The 22,271-nt window shown below is 58.1% G+C and overlaps 1 protein-coding gene across 4 annotated transcripts in view; it reads left to right on the forward strand.

Moving 5' to 3' along the window:
• LHPP (phospholysine phosphohistidine inorganic pyrophosphate phosphatase) overlaps positions 1 to 22,271 on the forward strand; it is a 120,390-nt gene that overhangs the window by 50,069 nt on the left and 48,050 nt on the right. Inside the window, exon 7 of one of the 4 annotated variants that reach the window (XM_032423087.1) lies at positions 4,751 to 4,918. The exons of the other annotated variants lie outside the window; for them this stretch is intronic. Within the exon in view, the coding sequence (XP_032278978.1) occupies positions 4,751 to 4,856 (106 nt within the window). The 3' untranslated portion in view covers positions 4,857 to 4,918. Of the gene's footprint in view, positions 1 to 4,750; positions 4,919 to 22,271 lie in introns of those variants that run through there. 4 annotated transcript variants of the gene reach the window in all.

Consider the following 22,271-nt stretch of genomic DNA (forward strand, 5'->3'; position numbering starts at 1 on the left):
CCCCAGCACGGAGGGGGTGCTCGGGGCTGTTTTCTCTGGCCTTGTAGCCTGTAGACCCCAGAATGGGGTGGGGGGCTTGGCGTGTCGCCAGCAGGGGGGCCTGAGCCCCAGCTGGAGAGGGGGCGTCGGAAGTCTGTCTCGAGCTCTGCTAGCTGAAGGGCCACGCCAGCCCAGCTGTGTCATCTAAGAGGGTCGGGGTCACCATGAAGACCTGCTGCTCCCTGAGCAGGGCCCCGGGGGACGGTGCAGCCTGGCCTTCTCTGTGTTCTCCAGGTTCACCCCTGCGCTCTTCCTTCCTGTTCTCATACGCTGCCCATCCCGTCTGCCCTGGGCGTCGTGCCTCCTCCCAGATCTGGTAGGGTCAGCTTTCATTTTCCCTTCCTCCCTGCACTGCCTGCTGCTGGGGCCGCTAGAGGGCGCCGTGCTGCCGGTCCCGGGAGGGGCCGGATGCACACCCACTCACACGTGACATCCCTGTCCCACGCACTCACACCAGGTCCCACGCTCAGCAGACTCACGCCCAGGTCCCACACCCTCACACATACATACCCAGGCCACATGCACTCACACATATCCACACCCAGGCTCCCCCCACTCAACGCTCACACCCAGGCCCCCTCAGACTGCCTGCTGGCCACGCCCACTCGCATGCCCCCGCTTTCTCGCAAGCGGCTGTGTGTCGGTGCTAGGACTGGGGCGGCAGGCCTGGGGTCCTGCCCTCCCTCCGGGCCCTCGCCGTCCTCTGCTGCCCTCCAAGGCCTGGAAAACATGGAGGTGCTGCGTCTCGGGGTTTTGCTGCCAGCTGGGGCCCCAGGAGTTAAAACAGGTGGGGCAGCCTCGCATCAGCTCGCCAGCCCTTTTTCTCTTTTCCATCTTGCACCTTTTCAGGGGAGAGGAGCCTGAGACCCGCGAGTGCTCTGAGCGCAGGGGCCTCCCAGCCTAACCTGCGAGCACAGTAGAGGCCAGGCCTCCACTTGAGGAGGCAGCCCTCCAGCCCCTTGTGCCCTGTCACCTCCAGGCCTTTGATCACACTGTGCCTGCCACCTGTTCCGCTGCCCCTTCCTCAGCTCGCCTGAATCCTGCTGTCTTCCAGCCCTTCCCTAATGAAGGAATTCCCAGAGTCCTCGCACAGGGAAGCGCCCTGAGGGGACCCCCCGGCTTCATATGGGGTACTGAGAGGAGCAGAGGGGCCGTCTCAAGGGCAGGGGAAACCCGTGGCCAGCAGAAGCCTGTGACGGATTCCACGCCAGGGCCCTTTCTGCTGTTCCCCAAACACACCTCACCTCCAGAAGAATTACCTGGCACTCCCTTGACTTCCCACAGCCTTCTTATTTTCCAAACCATTTTTGAGATTTCCAGAATAGAAAAAAATTGCATGTACCCATCCCCTCGGGCCGGACCTGGCCACGCTTCACCCGTTGGTCCCTGAGGTCCTTTGTAGCGAGGAGCGTCCAGTCTGGGGGCAGGCAGCTCCGTGGGCCTCTCTCTAGACTGGTTCGTTGGTCTGGGGCACTTCGCTGGCCAGACCTCAGCTCTCAGGACACTGACACTCTTGAGGATCACAGGACACGCGCTTTACCTGACGTTTCCTCGTGATGTGACCTAGGTTATGCACTTTGGGCCAGAATGTCACAGAAGTGGTGCTGTGTGCTTCTCAGGGCGTCTTATCAGGAGGCGCGGGATGTCCATTTGCCCCGATATTGGTGGTGGTAACACCGATTAAGATGGTGACAAGTTGTGCAAACGTACGGGCTTTCTTCCCTTTTTGACTTATGACCACTTGTGGGGAGATACGTGGGGACTGTGTGAAATCCCTCTCCTCACCCTGCTTCTGTCTGTTGGCTCTAATGTCTGTTGGTACTTCTTGAATTATCTGTTTCTATGATGGTTGCCAAAGTCATTCCCTCTTTTCATTCTTACATTTGTTGTTGGCATTCTACCGTAAAGAAGAATGTTTTCTTCTCCCCATTCCTTTACTTAAACCAGTGTGGATGTATGGAATTCTGTTTAATTCAATGGGTTACGATCTGTTACTATCAGAATTTATTTTGAGGCTCACATGGTCCCCGATATGGCTAGTGGCAGCCCTTTTCAGCCAGCTGTGTGGCCTTTTGACCCATCCCCACCATTCTCTGAGCCCTTCCTTAATTTTCTCGCACAAAATAATGTTCTGTCTTTGCCTCAGCCCTGGAGCCATCCACTTCTCAAGGAGCCCTGGTTCCTTTTACTGGAAAGTGATATTTGGAATCGAACCCCAGTGCTCTAGACACGCTTCCCATGGCTCTGGGTATCACTGCTCTCTGACCCTCTCCATGGACAGAGGTGGGACACGTACGCATGGGTGTACATGTGCGTTCACACGTCCATCCTCCAGAACCTCTGTATCCGTATCTGTCGAAGACAGCACATTCCCCCCAGCATCTCTGATTCCAGGCCAACACTGCAGGCTTCAGCCCAGCCTTATGCCTTTGCAGATTTGTGCCTTCCTTCTCCTACGGGGAGAAGCCTGGTTTACATTATTCTCTCTCCATTTGCGTATTTGCTCAGTCTCCTTGAATATAGCCAGCCTGACCCTGCTGGGCTGCTGAGTGCCTGCTCCTCACCTCCTCGACTGCCCTCCCACCCACCGCCCCAGAGCCTCCTGATGGGGGGCTCTGGCCCCCTTTTCAGGCCCGGGTGCCACGGGCTACCCTCCCACAAGGAAGGAGGGAAGACACCAGACGTTGGCCACCTCATCTGCCTCCCTGCTCTCTCCCACCCTGCTTCTTGAGCGAAGGGATGGGTCTTTGCCATTTTTGCTTTCCCCACAATGCCTTGCACGTGGTGGGCGCTCAGCGTTTGTTAAACTGAGTGGGAGAGCGGCCCTTCAGCTTTCCAGCCACTTTCACGTTGGTGGCCCCCTTCCAGCCTCGCGGTAGGCATTTGAGAACGTGCTGTTTTCTGGGGAAGGAGCTGACTCCCCCAGGGTCCCCCCGACTAGTAAGGCAGCTCCCGGGAGGTTGCCAGCATGTCTGTCCCAGCTGTCCCTGTGCCTGGATGAAAGCCTAGCCATGTCGCGTGCGTGCTCGTATGGGAAGAGCGGCCCTTTGTTGCTGGCTCCCGGGCGCTCACCTGGGCTGGTGCTATGTGGCAGGGCGTGTCCTCCCCCGACAGACAGGAGCCCCAGGCTCACATCCGGGCTCTGCCACTGTCCAGCTGGAAGAGCACTGAGCCTCAGGTTTCGCATCTGTAAAATGGGGGTGGAGGGGGGAGTATTCCTTTGTATCCTGAGCAGCTTTGGTACAGCAGGAGCTCCATAAATACACAGCTGCAGGAGAGAGGTCAGTGAGATGCCTTGTCTGCCCATCACAGCAGGGCCCGAGGCTGCTGGCCTGACCCTCCACATGCCTGGGGCATTCCTGAGGGCAGGCTCAGCCAGGCCCCCACTTCTGGGTGCGATCACAGGGGTCATGCCCCGGGATAGTCGTGGCACCACTTTGAAAATTCGCCCCTAGAGACCGTGACCTCCGATTTCCAGAACATTCTCACGGACCGGCTCCTGGCCTTCCCTTTGTGTGGGGGAGGGTTGGCAGTGCTCAGGAGTTTCTGTCCTCGGGCGGGGCGAGGGGAGAGTCCAGGTACAGCCCCGCTGGTTTCTCCTGCCGCTCCGAGCCTGTGGCAGGCAGGCAGAGCTTGGCGGGGCTCAGCGCAGGGCCAGCCTCACCCCGAGGAGAGGGGCTTGATGGGAGACGTTAGCTTTTCTTTGAAGAGGGTGCCGTTGGCTGTACCCCAGCTCACTGTGCGGCCAGGAGCAGGTGGCTGCTCCCAGCCTCCCTGACCCCCATGCAGGGAGATGGACCCCGCTTTGCCTCAGCTGCCTGCTCCTGCCACCCGGAGGGCATCTGGAAGGCAGCTCAGCTTTGCAAGCACTCGCTGTGCGCTCAGCAGCGTGTAGGGAGAAGAGTCCCCAGTCCAGTGGGGGCACGGAATGTGTGTCCGGGGGGCGGGGGGGGAGGTGGCTGCTGGGGGCTCGGAGAGGCCTCTGTGAGATGCAGAATGCAGGGGGATGAGGTGTCTAGGGTGAGCGTGGCAGCACAGGGGATCACCTGGACGGCGGGGCCGTGTTGGTGGCCCTGCTTCCTGTCCTACCCGTAGTAGGCGCAGGGCCGGACCCGCTGCAGGCTCTGCGTGACAGAGTTCGGGGATTGGGGCTGAGGACCCAAGGGGGCCTGGGGTGGGAGCCTGGGGATGGTGGGTTGGCAGGAGCAGAGCCCTTCGCTGCAGCAGGTTCCTGTAAAGGCCCCAAAGCGTGACCGAGAGGTGGTGGGCTGCAGGAGAAGGCCCCGAGGCGGGGTCACCCGTGTTTCAGGAGCAGACGCCCCTCACGGGGCCAGCTGGATGGCCACTGCTGGGGGATTTGTGTCGCTGTCTTTCCCCTTGTGCTGGGGAGCTCAGCACCTGGAGGCAGGCGCCGGGTCGGCCTGGGTCTCACCACAGCATCTGGCGTTTTCTCTGATCGTAGACCGTGTCCTGTTTGTGGGATTGTAAGGAGAGCTGATGGCAGGGAGGGGCAGCAGTGGTTTGTCAGAAGCTGCAGCGGTGCGGGCAGGAGGCCCGGAGGGGTGCCTCTCGGCCTGACCAGCCCTGGCCCAGGCACAGGGGGCGCCGGAGGAGGGCCTGGGCTTTGCAGCCCGGGGCAGGGGATGAAGTCCCTGGCGTGTGACCCTGCATGGGCTAGCTTACCTCTCTGTGCTCCATCTGCATTTCACAGATGCTCTTGCGGGATGCTGGGGAGTACAGTGAGCCTGCGCTGGGCCCTGTCTCCTCCCTTCCTGGTGCCTGACTGGAGAGCTCTCATGGTTTCTGGCTCGGGCTGACCCAGGGCTGGGAAGAGCTCATTGATCCACCTGTAAACATAGCATTGAGGCCTTGGAAATACTTCCAAATAAAGACTTTCACGGAATCTGAGTCTTTCTCCTGTGCCCTGGTCTCTGGAGCCTAGTGGGTAAGCACGCAGGTTCTGGGACCTGCTGCCTGGGTGTGAATCCCAGCTCAGCTGTTTGGCCTTGGGCTGGTTCCTTAAGCCCTCTGGGCGTTAGCTTCCACACTGTAGGTGGTGGAGTAATGTGTCTTCTTCCTAAGGTTGTTGGGAAAACACAGATCATGACAGCAACAGACGTAGGACCTCCTGTGCCAGAGATTATTCCATTAGTTCATTTACCCTCAAAGCAACTGTATGGGATGGTTAAATTACTTCCGAGAGGTTGAGTGACTCGCCTGGGGTCACAGAGCTGGTGAGAGCTGGCCTTTGAACCCGGGTTCCGGCAAGAGCAGCGTTACCTATGATTACTGTTGCTCTGTTTGTTTCTGCACTGTTTTAAGTTAGCCCGGTGGATTTTTAAATTGAGTCAGCCACCAGGGACATGTGCTGTGAAGTCCTGCTAGGCGGGGGCTGGTGCCGGGAGGAGCCACTCACAGCGGCCAAAGGAGCTCCGAGCCGCAGGGCAGAGAGAATGTGGGCTCAAGGTCCTCGGGCTGGGGGCCCCAAGCCTCAGTTCTGCTTTGGTCCCTCGGAAATTAGCGGGATCCAGGTGGGGCTTCCAGACCCTACCCCTAATTCAGCCGGAGCAGCTCTCCTGTCTGTATCGGGCTTCCTTGTGAATTCCTGCTGTCCTAGCCCCCTAGTGTCCCAGCAGGTTCTGCTGCTTTGAAGCATTTAAAAGCTGATCTTCAGATCCCATCCCCACTCCACCTGCCCTTTTACAGGTGCGGAGACAGGCCAGGAGTTGAGTTGGGGGCTGGCAGGGCACTGGCCCCAGGGCCCCCACTGTGTCCTTCCCATCCCCGCCCGTGCATGCAGCCCCAGCACAGAGCCGAATGGGCCTGGCCGTCCTTGGGCTCCCTCCCCAGCATTCCACCCGGAGGTCTCATGGGTCTCATGGATACTGTGTGTCTGGGGGCTGGTAGGATCCAGATGGCGTGTGGAAGTCATTGCTGGTTTTGTTCTGGCCACAGTCAGCCAGGAGGGAGAAGAGGGGATTAACCTGTTTGGAACCTGCCAGTAAAGGGGAAGCACCAGTGTCTTCATATAAAATAGCTTAAGGATATTTTATTTTTATTGGGGGGTGCAGAGGGAGAAGGAGGGAGAGAGTCTTAAGCAGGCTGCAAACCCAGCGTGGACCTGGACTCCAGGCTCAATCCCACCACTGTGACCTCACGACCTGAGCTGAAATCAAGAGTTGGCTGCTTAACCGACTGGGCCACCCAGGCGCCCCACCATATAAAGTAGCTTTTTTTTTTTTTTTTTAGATTTTATTTATGTATTTAAGAACGAGAGGGGGGAGGGAGAGAGAGAAAACGAGCAGGAGGAGGGGCAGAGGGAGAGGGACAAGCAGACTCCCTTCTGAGCAGCAAGCCCAACTCCGGGGCTTGATCCCAGGACCCTGAGATCATGACCTGAGCCGAAGTGAGGAAGTGAGCCAACTGAGCCACCCAGGTGTCCCCTTATGCAAAATAGTTTAAATATACTCCTGCCCTGCCTCTCCACACGCCAGGATGGAAGCTCACCAGTGCCTCCTAGTGTCCTAGATCCTCTCTGCAGGCCTGAGAAGACCCCCACCCCTGCTCCCAGACCTGGGAGCGGTGGGCACAATGTGTAGGCAAGCCAAGGGACCCTGGGGCCCCAGGGAACCCAGCTGGCATGTCCTGGAGCCAAAGTAGAAGTCTCCGGAGGTTCTGCGAGCCAAGGCCTGGGGAGGCTCAGGGTTTCAGGGCCACTGTGGAAGGGACCCTCTGAAGGCAGGCAGGAAGCAGGACAGGCCCCCATTTGGCAGAAAACATTGGGAATCTGAGATATTTAGGAACAAATCTTGTGCTGCAGCTCTGAGCCCGGGAGAGTTGGGTCGGATCTGGCAAGGATTGGTTTGGATGGTGGCTCTTGAGCGGCCGTGTTGGAAGCTGTCAGTAGTCCTTTAGCTGCTGGGAAACGGATGGACTGGGCCGTGAGCGGCTGGGCGCCTGGACTGTGCCTCCTGGCTCTGCTGTGGGCTGCCAGGTGGTGGCTCGGGCCTCCTGACCTCTCAGGTAATGACAAGAGTAGCTGTCTTTCTGGAATAATCCAGCATTTACCAGGTGCCAGCCGTGGCACTTTTTCTTCTTTGTGCAACCAGCCTGTAGGTTAAACACAGTTTTCTGGTTTTTTTTTTTTTTTTTTAAGATTTTATTTATTTGACAGAGAGAGACACAGCGAGAGAGGAACATAAGCAGGGGGAGTGGGAGAGGGAGAAGCAGGCTTCCTGCGGAGCAGGGAGCCCGACGCGGGGCTCGATCCCAGGACCCTGGGATCATGACCTGAGCCGAAGGCAGACGCTTAATGACTGAGCCACCCAGATGCCCCTAGTTTTCTGGGTTTTCAATGAGAAACTTGAGCATCAGGTTTGTCTGACCCCAGAGCCTCTATTTGCAGTCCCTGCTGAGTGTGTCCAGACTCAGTTTCCCCACCTGCCCTCTCTGCCCTCTGGCTGCTGAGAGAGGTCCCGGGAACACGGGAGCTTGGGGCTATTGCGGGCGCCTAGGAGCACGTTGGGGGTGTCAGAGCTCAGGCCACGTGGTGAGGCTCTTCATTGTTGCCGCAAGTGGGGACCCGGGCTGGAGGCCCGAATCGGGGTCACTGAGAGGGGACTGTAGGCACACGGTCGGGAGCAGGCTGTTCAGGCAGGCGAAGTGGGAAGGCGGGGCCCCCTGGAGCACCTGCCTCCCTGCCCAGCCGCAGGCCGGAAGAGGACAGCGGCGGCGTGAGCCCGGAGCTTCCCTGAGCTCTTGCACAGGGGCGTTGAGATGCTACCTACAGGCTCCGCCCATTGTAGACCACGGCAGGGCCTTACGTCACCCATCCCACTGTCCCCACTCTACAGAGGAGGGATATGGAGGCCAGAGAGCCAGGGGGCCAGCATAGGGCGGCCCTAGGAGCCGGGCTCCCCGTCTCCTGCTCCTGTGGCTCCCCTTTCTGTGCCTACCGCCTTGGGGGTGGGCCTTGGAGAGGCCAGCCAGGTGTGAGTACGGTAGGCTGCGTCGTAAACAAAAGCTGCTGGGCCTCTTGCCCAGGTGCATGTGTGTGTGGGTTTATACCCCAAACGTGTGCCGCCGCAGAACGGAGACAGGGCTGCAGGCAGGGCTCAGATGTGGGGCTGTGGCCCAGGTGACGAAAGCACCTCTGAGGACCTGGCAGGGTCCTGGGCCTCTGCTATGGCGAGCCCTCTGGTGGGCACCACCATTCCAATTCCCCCTTCCTAGGGGACCCCCCAGAGCCTCCCAGCCCGGTGCGGAGGGCTGGGCCCACCCTGCCGTTCGCTGTCGCTTTTCCTGCGGTCTGCAGGTCTTGCCTCCGTGGGCCCCACTTCCAGAGCGTGGTCTCCCGGTTGCCTCCTCTCCTCACTCCATCGGGATGTTTCGTGTGAGGAAAAGAGAGGCGCAGGGCTACAAGGCTCTGGTCTGCACGTGTCCAACAGCTTCAGGAGAGCAGGCTGCCACTCTGAGCCCCCCTGCCCTGCTCTCCTAGGAGGAAACAGCGGACAGGCCTCTGTCGCCTCCCTCCCCTGAGACAGAGGGCCACGCACGTCTGCCCTGAGCTGTGTGGATGCCCACAAAGGGCTTGCGACGCAGATCTGGAAGAGACCCCTGATGGTGAAGATCTGGGGACTGGTGTTCCATTTGTTGGGAGACTCACGCATCTAGGAGAACCCTTAGGAATTCTCTGGGTCCTCCCCCCACCCCCCAATCTTACAGAAAAGTAAGCCTCCGAGTGGCTTCTGACGTGCCCTGCTCACCAGCGGTTGGAAAGCTGACTGGATCCTGGAGTCTGGGCGTGCTCACCAGCGCACACACTTACCGCCTCTCAATTCCTGCAGCAGAGGCGTGGTGAAGGAAGGAAGCACTTCCTGAGAAGTTTGTGCTACCTCCCATGACATTTCAAGGCACTTTATTTCTCAAAATATTGTAGGGATTGAGTTATTTTTAGCCTGGCCTCGCGGGATCGGAGAATACAGACTTCTAGTGTAGAATGCTTATTCACAGCCTCTTTCCAGGGGAGATGGATGGTTTGAGGAGATGCGGCGTGCCCCTGAGGCGTACCAGAGGGCCCCCATGTCTTCCCTGTGGCTCACCCACCATCTTTAAACCCAGATGCTCGCCCTCCCCCTGAGCTCCCCAGGGTGCAGGTTGGGGATGGTGGAGGGGAGGCAGCAAAGCATCCTCAGTCAGAGCCACTCTCTGTGTTCCCGTCCTGCTCCAGTCCCTTCAGGCCTCAGTTTCCTTATCTTTAAAATGGGAATAATGAGGGCGCCTGGGTGGCTCAGTGGGTTAAGCATCCGACTTTTGATTTTGGTTCAGGTCATGATCTCAGGGTTGTGAGATCAGGCCCCTCATCGGGCTCTATGCTCGATGGGGAGTCTGCTTGGGATTCTCTCCTTTTCTCCCTCTGCCCCTCCCCACTCTCTCTCTCGACTCTCTCTCTCTAATAAATAAATAAATCTTAAAAAAATAAAAATAAAATGGGAACGAGTGTTGGCCCTCGGGTGGGGAGAACAGAACAGCATGTTCTGCAGGAATATTCAGCACATTTCCTGGCACAGAGCGTGTGCTCAGCGAATACTAAGTAGTGTTATTATCACGGGTGCTCCCATCACTGTGATTATGTGAGGAAACCAGCCCCGGGATCACTGTGGAGGGACTTGCCTTGCAGGTACCTGGGCGCATCTGTCCCTGCACCCTCACTGCCCTTCTGTGGCCAGGTGAGCCCCTGTTTCTGGGGAGATGCTCTGGGTGTGCCCATGCCGTCAGCTTCCAGAGGCCAGGGGTCCCCCACCCGAGCAGGGGCCTGCAGCCCAGGCACATGGCCCTACCCTGTCCCTCCTGGTCCACGAGGCCCCAGGTCCCCACCATGTGGTGGTGGGGCTGGGAGCAGGGGAGCCACACAAGGAGGGACCTTTCACTGCAGTCTGGAGCCCTGCACACACTGAGCTCCGGAGTTGCTCTCAGTGTATTCTGGGGGAAGTCACCGACAGAGAGCACAGTGTCTCAGGGAGCTGGCTCCTTCCACCGGGCACCCATACGGTTGTGGTGGCCCAGCCTCACGCTCCCGGCCCTCCTCGTAGCCTGCTCTTTTCCCTCTGCTCTGCTCTTCACAGTTGAGTCGAGTTTTTGCTGGGGACCCTGGGCTGCTGGGGCCGGCCTCTCGCACCCAGGGCTGCCTGGAAAACCGCCCACGGTTCCCGGTGCTCCCGTGCCGCCCAGCACCCCAGCTCGGCAGGCGGGGCCGGGGCAGGGGCCTGAGGGCTGCGGGGAGCCCGCGAGTCTTCTCCAGCAGGCCCTGTTGTGGCCCCCAGCCCCCAGGGGCCGTACGGGTACAGGTACCAAGACCAGTGGGTCAGAGTGCTTGGTAGTTCGTAGAAGCCATTTGTCCCCTTTCCTGTCCCCTAGGTTCTGGCCACAGGACTGGGCTCTTGTCCCCCCAGGAGTCGGAGCCTGAGTGCCCAGGGGGCAGAGCGGCCTGTGTCCACACCAGTCCCTGCCCCGATGGGTGGAGGCAGAGAGGGGGCTTCGAGGGGCTCTCTTGAGATACACCTGCAGCTCACACTCCTGGAGCTGGAAGCGCCTCCGGACTCGGGGGCCATCTGTGGGGCTCAGCCACAGGGTGACTTCTACTCATTTACTGACTTACGTGGTTACAGATAATGTTCCCAGCAGCCCAAGGTGAGACTAATGTAGCCCCATGTACAGGTGAGGAAACTGAGGCACAGAAAGATTGGGTTAGCCACCAGCCGCTAGTGGGCACTGGTTCTCTGTGTCCAGTCCGAGCGCTCAGGCTGGGGCTGTCTAGGGCAGGTGCCGAGGGGCCTCTAGGGGCTCCCCAGGGGCTCCCACTCTTGTGGCATCTCACGGACTGGAGAGCAGGCTCTGGGGAGGTGGAGCCGCCCTCCTGCATCCAAGCCTGTTCTGGCCTCCCTTACCCGAGGTTCTCCTGCCCCTGCACGCAGGGACCAGAGGGACGGGCAGGACAGATACCAGCAGGGGAAGGGGGCAGTTGGGGGGGACCAGTCTTCCACCTGCACCCCAGGGCTTGGCCATGCTGGAGGCCCAGCTTTCCCGGAATCCTCTTTCTGGGCCTCATTCCTCCTGCTCTCGCCGCCCTGCGTGCTACCTTCCTGATGGCTTCCTTGCTCTGCCTGTTCTGCCCCCTAGTCTGGCCTCCCCTCACTTTCATGGGTCTTTCTGTGGGCACAGCCCACCTGCATTTCACCACTGGTGTCCAGTTGTCTGCCTGAGGCATGCACACCCCACGGGGACCCGAGTTCATGAGTGACCTGAGCAGGGGGCACTGCCTGTCCCCCAGCCCCGGGTGCCCCCTCAGGCCTGCCTGAGGCCACATCATCCACATCATCCACATCTGGGACTGCATACCCCATCCGGGAGCAGTCATGCCGGTGGGACAAAGCAGAGATGCCCCAGGAAGGCCGAGACTTAGGAGCCTGGGAACAGGGAGTCTTTCTGGGCTCAGGGCCTTTTTCTCAAGATGGAACATCCTGGATGCAACACGAATTCAGTTGCTGGTATGGAGCGTGCGCTGGGGTGTATCTTGCATTTCTCATCTGCTGTGTGGTGGGTTCCGTGGGGCCTGTCGGGGCTGGAGCATGGCAGCACGTGGAAAAGCCATTTTCACCCCAAAGAGCTCCATTAACCCTCTCGGGGATTAATGTTTTTGATAATGCCTCTAATGTTTGTGTTTTCTTCCTTTTTAAAAAATTAATGTAATTTTTCTGATTATAAAAGAAATCCATACCTTTTTGGGAAAATGTAGAAAAGCACAAAGAGGAAAATCCACAAAGGGAATCACGGTTGGCATTTTGTTTTACTAAATGAGACTGGGAAGCCTGGTTTTGGATTTAAGATCATACCCAAAGACTTGGCTTGCCTCCCAGTGCGGTTCCATCTCTGGGATGCGGTTGTGCCCTCGCTGAATGGCAGCCTCCTGGCCTCCCGGCCAAACTCCCCAGGGTCCAGCCAAGTACCCCAGGGTGGAACCAAGTTCCCCTGGGGTGGAGCCTGTCCCGGAATCTGCTAGCCCAGCAGAGCAGGGGGGCAGGCTAAAGGCCCCTGAGGCCCCCCCACCCGCCCCGGGCTGACCGGACAGAGAAGGTCTGAGCCTGGCATGTTCCTCTCCTTCCCCTTTGTGCAGAGAAAACCCTATTGTCCCATCCTGTCTCCTTTTTCTGGAACCCCTGGGTAGGAGGAATTGTGCCCCCCCCCCCCCCCTGAACATTTTACAGCTCTGGACATGCCTGCTGGTCCACAGCGCCCAGAGGCCAGGAGCAGACTCACTGGTGGCACGGAGGGAAGGGATGTGTGGCAGATAGGGACAGTCTCCAGTGTCTATTTCCATGTACCTATTCAGGTGTGTATGTGGTGGGTGGCCACGGAGATCCTGGGGGGGGGTCTTCATGGGCCTCTCCTCCCTCCCTCGTCCCTACTCAGCCTGGTGGGGCACAGCCAGCCCTGGACTTACCCTCCATGTGGGGTGGCCTATGCCCTCACTCCCATGGGCAGCAGGGGCAAAGGGCCGAGAATTGGCGCCCCTGAGTTGCAGCACTGGCCGGGCTAATGGGGGTGATGAGCGGCCTCCACACACCCCTGGCTACTGTTAGCCTCTGGGCCAGCGTCCCATTTATGGTGGTCAGGATTCTTTTTCTATTTTTCAAACTGATTATTGACATGTAACATGCAGAATAGTGTACAGAATTTAGGTATACGAGCTTAACACATTTTTATTAAGTGAACACGCTTGTGTAAGCAGAACGTGACCAGCCTCCCGCACCCAGACCCCTTTGGGTCTCTTTCAGTCACTTTGTCCCCTGAGATAACCACGACCCTGACGACCTCTAACAACAGAGGTTAGTTTGCCTGTTCTGGAACTTTCTCTAAAGGGAATCATAGCGCACGTACTGTTCTTTTTCATGGTCAGCCTTTTAAGGGGGATCTGCAGGGTAGGGGGCTGTGCTGTGTGGTGTCAGGTGGAGCCTGGCTGTAGTTCTGCAGGGTGAGGGGGAGTTTGCTGGAGGGACGAGAGCTGGGGGAAAGGCAAGTCAAGAAGAAGAGTGTGAGCCTTTGTTTTCCCCATGGGCCCCCACCGGCTCATACAGATGGCAGCCACATCCCTGGTCCTGTTCTTCTCGAGACTGGGACCAGGAAGCCACATGTGAAGTGGGAGGCCTGAGTGGTGCTCGCTGCCCACTCAGCCCTCAGAGGAGGCCCATTCAGCACCACACGTCCTGTGTTGGACCCGTGCCTTTGTCTCCTAGACTCTAAGCCCACCGCACACGAGATGTGCCATGATTCCCAGGGGCACCAGGAAGAAGCTGCTGCTCAAAAATGTCTCCTCAGCTTCTTCCACCATGAGACCTAAGGGTTAAGGCAGATGCTTATGGGAGGGGGACAGAGGGTACAGGACAGGGGGTGGTGTAGGACAGGGTGACTTGGCCCGGCCCCGCCCCTTGCCGAGGCTCCGGAAGAGGTAGGAGTTGGATAGAGAGGTCTCTCAAGGTCCCTTCCGGCTCTGACCACCTCCCAGTTAGATCTGACATGGGAATGACTGCAGGGCCCTCACCCACAGTGAGAGCTTGGGACGCAGGGCAGTGTCCCACTGTAAGGCCTTGGGTGCCCAAATGTGCGTGGGCAGGGAGGGTGGGTGTGCTGACCCCCAGGGCCCAGGGCTGGGCTTCAGGGGCTCACGTGCAGAGATGGTGTAAATGGGACACTGGGGGTAAGGAGCTTTGTGAGGGGCTGTCATCGGGTTCTCTGTGTGCCTGGAATTACGGGTACTGCTCTGTGGGGCAGGGGTGCAGGAAGGGCTGGCCAGTGGCCATTTGCACTTTTGTCCTGGACGGACCCTGACCTTGGCAGAGGCCTCCAAGACGTGCCACTGAGTTGAGTCAGGTTCATACCCCACAGGGGCCACTGATCTTGTCTTTGTTTGAGAGAGGAGCACCCTCCTTCTTCCATCCCAGCCACCTCCCAGGACCCCTGTGGGATGCTAAGTGCAGGCAGGCCAGGCTGCTCGAGCCAGCATAGCTGCCTCCGTTCCTGACAGGCCCTGACATCACCTCTTGGCTGGCAGCCCCTCCCTGCAGGAGCCCTGGCCTCTGTGTTTATATCTTATCACCGCGATGTTGTGTGGGGAAGAGTGTGATCAGAGCTGTGCATACAAGCTTTGGCACGATGGGTGGCTGGGCTGGGCCTCCATGTTCTCATCTCTAAAATGGGGAGAAGGGTGCTGACCCCACAGAACCTGACAAGTAAATGCATCTGGTGCCAGCAAGCCTTTGGTCAGGGTGACCTTTTCTTGGCATAGATGCCAGCACTTGGTTGCCAGTTGCGTGTCATCCGCCCATGGACTTGGGTCCCATGGCTTGATGGCACCCATGGAGGTGTGACACACGGGTCCCGTTGTGCTGCATGCATGGGCCGGCTCCCGGGCACTGTGGCTCCCAGCCTCATCCACTGTCTTCCCTTACCCCAGGCATGTCGGTGCCTAGAGCCGAGCCAAAGACAGAGCTTCTCCAGGGGCAGCTCTGCTGGCAGCCTCCCCCCCGGCAGCCCCCCAGTACAGGGTGGAAAGACGCCCTCAGCCACTACCTGGCCCCACAGCCCTTCGGAGGAAGAGAGCTCTTGTGCCGGAGGGAAGCTCAGAGCTGGGAGTTGGCTCCTCGGGGCAGGCGGCTGAGCAGGTAGGTGTGCACCCCTGCAGACACCCACATCCTCCCTGGACATGCGGGGGTTTGATCACGCGGCCTTCGCTGGCTGTACGGGATTGAGGGGGATCAGGCACGGCGCAGAGTTAGAAGCGTGCCTGGCTCCCCGTAGACACTCCGCAGGTCACTGCTGCGTCCAAACCGGCTGTGACTTCAGCTCACCCGTTGAGGGCCATCTTGCAGTCCCGCATCAACCTCCGGCTCCGCTCCTCCTGAGGCTTTGTACTGGTTTTCGAAAACAAAATCGGAAGCCACAGGCGACACGGTCAGAAAGCGTTCCTGAAAATTACCGCAGATCCTCAGGTGTGACTCGGGTCTCGGCGGTAAAGGCTGACATTGTCATTTTGTTGAGAGTGAGGTGAGAAGTCCCATGTGTGGGGGGCGGAGGGGCATGCAGCCACCTCTGCGGTCAGCTCACCAAGTCCACCGGTGGACGGTGGGCGTCCCAGCTGCAGTGCCACTAGGAGGCAGGACGTGGGGCACTGAGGAGGCGTCTGTTTCAGGGGTATGCTTGGAATCGGGGTGTTCCTCCCTCTGCCCGCCAGGCTGGTGGGAAGGTCCAAAGTGTGTAGGACTCCGTGAGGGGCACCGCGTCTGCAGGGGGCATCTCTCGGGGCAGTGTGGGGTGGAAGGGACGCGCCACTGGACCGCCACGCTCTCCTGACCTTGGGTGGCCGCTAAGGGACAGGGTCCCTTCGTGGCTGCTGTGCCTGGAGCAGGGCTGGGTGGTGCACACGTCACGCCTTCCCTGGCGGCTGGCCACTCACATTTATCAAAGGCCTGTTCTCTGCGAGGCCCTGCCAGGCACTGGGATGTAGCTGCCAAATATTTGCTCAAATTATTAGCTAAATAATAAGACAGTGAGTTATTTTGTTGTACTTGTGCCCAAGAAGTTGCCGGGAGAAGTCCGGAGCCATCCTAAATTCCTCTTCGGTCATGTCCTGCGGCCGCCAAGTCTTATGCTCTCCCACCTGCAGATTTCAGGCCAGCCACCCCGTCTCCTCAGTGCCGCTGGCCTGGATCCCTGTCATAAACCCCTGGTCCCATCAGGACGCCTTTGGCCACAGCTGACAGGACGCTCCACCAACAGGGGCTTCAACCCTCAACCCTTAGTTATTTACCTAAGAACAGCCAGCGATCCTCAGACTCAGGGTTGGCACTGCCGTTAACAAGGGCAATCTTTGTCTTTCTGGTCCACCAGCCTTCATGTCAGCGTAAACCCAAGTTTTTTAAGGCCTGAAGTTTAGAGAGCTTGGACAAGGGGGACATTTTAAGAAAAAAAAAAATACAACATTAGGTTTAATGAATACAAAATTAGGTTAGAAAGAATTGAAAACATATGTTCAAACAAAAACACGGACGTGAATATTCAGAGCAGCGTTATTCATGATATCCCCAAAGTGGAAACAGCCCAGATGTCCATCAGCTGATGCAGGGATGACAGAATGTGGCCAGTGTGGCCCGCCCGCACAATGGAATGTTGTTCAACCATAAAAGAGAACGAGGTCCTGTGGCAGGCGGCACCACGGATGGTCCTTGCAGACACTGGAGTGAAGGAAGCCAGACACAAAAAGCCACATGTTGCGTTGTTCCGTTTATAGAAATGTCCAGAATAGGCAAATCTGTGGAGATAGAAGGCAGATTCGTGGTTGCGAGGGGCTGTAGGGGAGCCAGGACTGGTGAGTGACTGCTTCATGGGTGTGGGGTTTCCTTTGGGGTGATGAAATGTTCTAGAAGTAGATCGTGGTGATGGGTGCGTAACGTGAACGCATCAAAAGTTACTGAAGTGTACACTTTAAAATGGTGGATTTTATGTTATGTGAATCTTACCTCAATTTAGAAATGGCCTTTGATGTGAACACATTGTCACCTCATGGTCATAAGATGGCTGCCATGGTACCGGGTGTCACGGTCACCTTCAAGGCAGTGCCAGTGAGCTCTCCTCCCATGAGAGTCCCTTGCAAGTGGCTACAAAAGCTCTCCCAGAGGTGCCCCCCAAGAGTCTTCCAGTCATGTCTTTGGGACTGGGTCACGTGACCATGCCAATGCTTCCTAGCTCCCTCCGGAAGCACTGGCCTTGGAGCTCCCGACAGCCTGTTCCTCCACGGCTGTGGGCCTTTGCCGTGGCAGGGACGTTGATGGTGACGGCGGTGATATGGATGAGGACGGCGGTGACGTGGCTGGCAGGGAAGTGCTTTCTATGCACTTCTTGAATCCTCTCCCTTAAAACTCAGAATCAGATGATGCTTTCAGCCCCATTTTATGGACAAGGGACGGGGTGCTGGCGGGCGAGTTCCTTGTCCATAGTCATGTGGCGGCGGCAGGGCGGGTGGGTGGTGCTGGTGGCAACAGTGACCTTCCCAGCTCCGTTTTCTGAGCCCTCGGGGGGCTGGGCCCGTGGGCCGTGGGTCATCTGATCAGAAACAGCCCTCATTTGAGAGTTAAGGAGATTGTGGCTCAGGGCAGGGTGGGGTGCTGCCCGGGGTCCCGAGCTAATGGGCGGCAAGGCAGGACTCAGAGCCAGGACCTCTGAAAGCTGTGCTGTCCCGGTGTTGGGAGACAGACCGGCTGTGGGAGTCTGCAGCATGCCAGGGCCTCGCCCAGTTGGGGCCCCGCGGGCATCCACATTGGGAAGACACCCATGCCTCTTCCAGACCCCGAGGCCTTCCCCAGGCTCCTGCGCCCAGCCCAGGATTCCCCCTCGCTGACCTTTCCAACCCAGCCTCCTCACACGAGACGTGCCTGTCACTGAGCATACGGTCCCCATTGTCCACCCCAACTGTGTCTTTCGGCCACCCTCCTCTGTCACTGAGTCACCCCTACCCGTGGCCTGAGCTCACTCACACCGCCATGGGCATCCGGTCCCCATCCTCCCCCCCAGCCCATCTCCAGTCCATCTTCCCTGGGAGGCAGAAGGACCTAAGGTGTGCACTCCATCACCCCGCTCCCTGCCTTGAACACCCTGTGGTTTCTTGTGGCGAGTACTGGTCTTCTGTGTCCCCTTGCCCTCCGGTCTCACCTTCCCCGAACGTCCCTGTCCTTATCACATTCCATTCCCCTTCCTTGTCCATAGGCACATTGACATCTCGTTCGTATCAGTTTGTAGATAACATTATAGTTAGAATTCTGTGTTCTGCCATTGCACTTAACATTGTACCACACATACTGTTTTTATTATGGTTTTTAAGATTTTCTACACCTGTTCCCCCTTCTCTCTCCTACCCCCACCTCCATCCCAGAATAATCTGTCTTAACCTGCTCAGCCTCTCTCTCTGCTCACGCGTGTACACCCCCACCCCCCCCCACACACATATGGGGGCTCGTCTTGTTTATCTTTTAAAGAATGGAATCATACTGTTTTTCTTTGCACCTTGATTTTCTCACTTCACACCTGGATACCCGCCAAGTCCCGGGCAGAAGTGCTAGCTCATACTTTTTAATAGCTGTGCGCCTGTCCCTGGTGTGGATGCTCGAGCTTACTCCTCCAACCCCCTACTCATGGATATTCGCGCTATTTGCTTTCTTTTTTTCCATTACAAATGAAAAAATATGCTCTCTTAAGCTTATTTTCATGTTTTAAAACTGTTTAAATTTCATGTTTCCAATTTCTCATTTCAGAGGTTTGGACTTTTAGATTCTCGTAATGATTTTATTATTTCCATTAATGTAAGTCTTTGTGGAGAAAAGAGAAGTTTTGGTAAGCATGCAGCTTGCCCTCCCCGGTGTCCACTGGGTGAGGTGTGAGCGTGCAGAAAGGGAAGCCTCTGTCCACCGTCCCTTCAGGTAGGTTGCACCCCGGGTCTCCCTGTGGCCCGTGCTGAGTGCATGAAAAGCCCCCCTTGGCCCTTGAGGCCCCTGACCTGGCTCCGTGCTTGGTGACACAGCATCGCCTCAGAGGGGAGGGCTTCTGGCTGCGAGGAGGTCCAGGCTGACTGTCTCCCTCCTGGAGAAACAGTTCCAGGGGCAGCAGGCCCGCCCAGGCTGGTGAGGGTGCGCACAGCGCTGAGAACGTGACCTTATTTGGAAAGAGTCTTTGCAAATTTAATTAGTTAAGTCAAGGCCCTACTGGAGTCTGATGGGCCCTTAGTGCAATGCAAGAAGAGGGGAAGAGACAGAAAGACACGGTGAGAAGTCCGCCATGCGTAGACAGAGGCAGAGGTGGAGCGACGTGGCCACCAGCCAAGGAGCACCTGGGGCCACCAGCAGCTGGAAGAGATAAGGAAGGACCCTCCCCAGGAGCCTTGAAGGCAATGCAACCCTGCCAGCACCTTGATTTCAGACTTCTGGCCTCCAGATCTGTGAGAGAATGAATTCCTCTTGTTTTAACAGCCCCCCCCCCCCCCCGGCAGTTTGTGGCGCTTTGTTACAACTAGTATTAGTCAGGCCTGTCTAGCACTGACTGAAACAAATACGGGCATCCCGTCATTTAGTCTGAAAACACTTCAGTCCAGAGCCAGAGACTGGCAGGCTGTGGAGGGCAGGGCAGGGGAGTCAGGGAGACCGCACGTCTGGGGCCTGAGCAGCTGGTGGAGGGCTGGGGGTGGGAGCTGGGCTGGGGGCTGTGGGGAGGCCTGCCTTGGCCTCGTTACGATGGGGGGGAGGCCTGTTAGACACCCAACTGGAGCGCCCCCCCCCCCCCCCAGCAGATGGCTGGGCCTTGGAGGCTTGAGCTCCAAGTGACAGACCAGGATTGAGATCAGCCACACAGCTTGTCCAGCAGCGCCTCTCAGCCAGACCCTGGGCCCGGGACGGCAGGGTCAGCTCTTCTGCCACAGGCCAAGCCACCCTGACCCGGAAAGAAAGGGGGAGGGGGACAGTCCAGAATAAATATATGCATTTTTAAATGCATGGCCTCTTTTAACTTGTAAGTAGCAGTGGTGATTATCCTGTTTAAGCCCGAATGGGAACTGAGTCTAATATAAAAATCTAATTAACTTTTCCCCACAAAAGGATTTCCAGCAATGCATTGTGGACATGAAAGCCCTCTGATCAGTGAATCTTATCTGCTAAATTCAGAAGTGTAAGGGAAAGAAGGAACTGTTTCTGAGCCTTCCTTCTGAAAACCAGCTTTCTTTCCTTTTTTTAAAGCTCAAGTCTTATGTGTAAAACCTTAGAAACTCCTAGAAGAAACCACTTGGTACTCTTTGCCCTTAACTGGAGCACAGGATATGGGCTTCCTGTGGTGCTGTGATTGGCAGGAGTGGGCCTCCTTTCCTTCATGGAATAGTCTGGAATAGTCTGCCAGGCTGGGCCGGCCTCTGGCTGCATCGGGGGCCTGGAGTCCGGAATCCGAGGCTCGGGTTTGAATCCTGGCTCCGTCACTGCCTGATGGGGCACTTTGAGGCCAGTGACAGACTCTCTGAACCTTGCTTTTCTTGTCTGTGATCGGGGATGGTAATGCTTCTTTGTTGGCTGTTATGAGGATTAAATCGAATCAGGTTGTGTCTGTGAAGCGTCTGGCTTGGTCATTGCTGGCCGTGAGGGCGTGGGCGGCACAGACGTCCTGACTTTGGTGTGCAAGGCAGATGGCCCATCTCCCAGCCCCTCACAGGCTTGGGGGATTGGATGGACTCCTCTCCTCTTGGCGCCTGCCAGTGAGGCTTGAACACTTCCAGCGCTGGGGAGCTCATTCCTGGCCACGGGAGCCGGGTCCACCGTCAATGCCGTTGTCTCTGGACCCTCTTGCCCGATCTGTGCCTTGTGGGCTCAGCCTCAGGCAGCCGTGGGGCGGGGGGCTTGGGATGACCCTGGTCTTGTTTGTTGGGAGGCCTGCCCCTGGCCTCCCACCCTTTGTGTGCTGTCAGGAGAGAGGACCCATCCCCACTCTCCCTGCGGCACCTGTGTCGAACAGTGCCTCTGCTCTCGTTTGTCCACAAGGCTTCTAGAATCGTGTGCGGTGGAGGGAGAACATCGCGTGCTTCATTTATAGGGGTGGCTCGGCTGCAGTACGTGGAGGCCACCACACCATGTAAGGGCCCAGCCCCAGCGTGTTCATGCACCGGACCCTTCCTTCTGCATGTGAACACGTGTGTGTGTGTGTGTGTGCACGCACACGTGTGCGCACACAACTTTTCCCCACAGTCACTAACTGGGCAGGAGACAGACCTGCTTCCCCTCTCCGGGCTGAGACTCTGGGAAAGGGTCTCTGGAAGGCCAGCTAGGGGAGCGGAAGCCGGGGCAGCAAGGAGGGGCCCAGCCGGCATGAGAGAGCTGAATCGCCTGCTCCCTGCCCTGCCACCACCTCTGTGCCCTGGGGTAATGGCTTCCTTGGCAGCGAGGGACCGGCCCTGTGCCCCACAGAGGGGCGTGAACTAGGTGGGGATCTAGAGCCCAGCTCTGGAGCCCAATAGCCTGAGTGAAGATCCCTGGTCCGCCACTGAATAACTGGCGGTCTTGGGTTCTCTGTGATCTCGCTGTGCCTCTGTTTCTGCATTACCCATCTGTAAAATGGGACCACAGGAGCTATCATTTCCCCTGGTGCGGGTTTTCATCATCATCATCATGCCCACTGGCATCAGTGCCCATCTGCCCCCTGGGGTTCCTGAGGAGACAGCCCCACCCCAGGCTCATTACCCACCTGCCTCAGAGACCAAGCAGAGGGCAAGGCAGGTTGACTGATGACTAGCTGGCCCATCCGCAGAGGTGTGGAGCCCTGCTCCCTCTGCCCTGCCACCCCTCCACCCAGAGTCCAAGCCTGCCTACCACCCCCTGGGCTCTGGACTGCTACCCTTCCGTGCCCTCTGGGAGGTCGCACTCCGCCATTGACAGACATCCACATCCCAGACCCTCAGACACCCATCCTCATCCCAGTCCCCTCATGGAAGCCTGCTGATCTTGCCCAGCCCTGTCCCCCACTGCCTCCCTGTGGGCTCTTCTCTCACACTGCATGTTTGGGGGGGCATGTTCGGGGGGGTGCGTTCCCTCCCTAATCTCGGGGAGGTGAGGGCCAGTTGATGGGATACAGTCCCGAGAAGGATTCAGAACCACAAGAGCCAAAGTGCGTAGCGGGGGCCTGGGGCCCGGGGCTCAGGGCCCGAGGACAGAAGTGCCAGTCTTCTGAGGTGCTGTCGCCGTGGTTCCTGCCCGGCTGGCCTGGCCTCCCTGGGAAGAAAGTGCACGTGTGTGCGGGCCGGTTGTGACAGGCACGGGAGATGCCCAGGAGATCCCTGGCAGGCCTCCTCAGGGAGCAGTGTGGCTTTGCCCAGACGGGGGCTCCCGCCTCGGGCACGCTGCTGAGCCGCAAGTCCCCCCTCGGAGCCGGGACTCATGCTGGGACAGCCATAGGGCGCGGCGCCCAGCTGCCTGCTCTGAGGTCTTGCAAGTTGTAGGAGGGACCCTGCGAGCAGGTCCAGTGTCCTGAGGCCCCAGGACCCTTCCCATCCCCTCCACCAGCTGCAGGCACTTCCTGTCCTCTCCCCCTGCTCTGCTGGGCTGTCCTCTGGAGCCTTGCCTTGCCGTCCCCCTTGTCACCCCATTTTCCAGGCTCCTGGG

Source organism: Phoca vitulina, unplaced genomic scaffold (assembly GCF_004348235.1).
Source record: "Phoca vitulina isolate PV1807 unplaced genomic scaffold, GSC_HSeal_1.0 scaffold28, whole genome shotgun sequence".
NCBI lineage: Eukaryota > Metazoa > Chordata > Mammalia > Carnivora > Phocidae > Phoca > Phoca vitulina.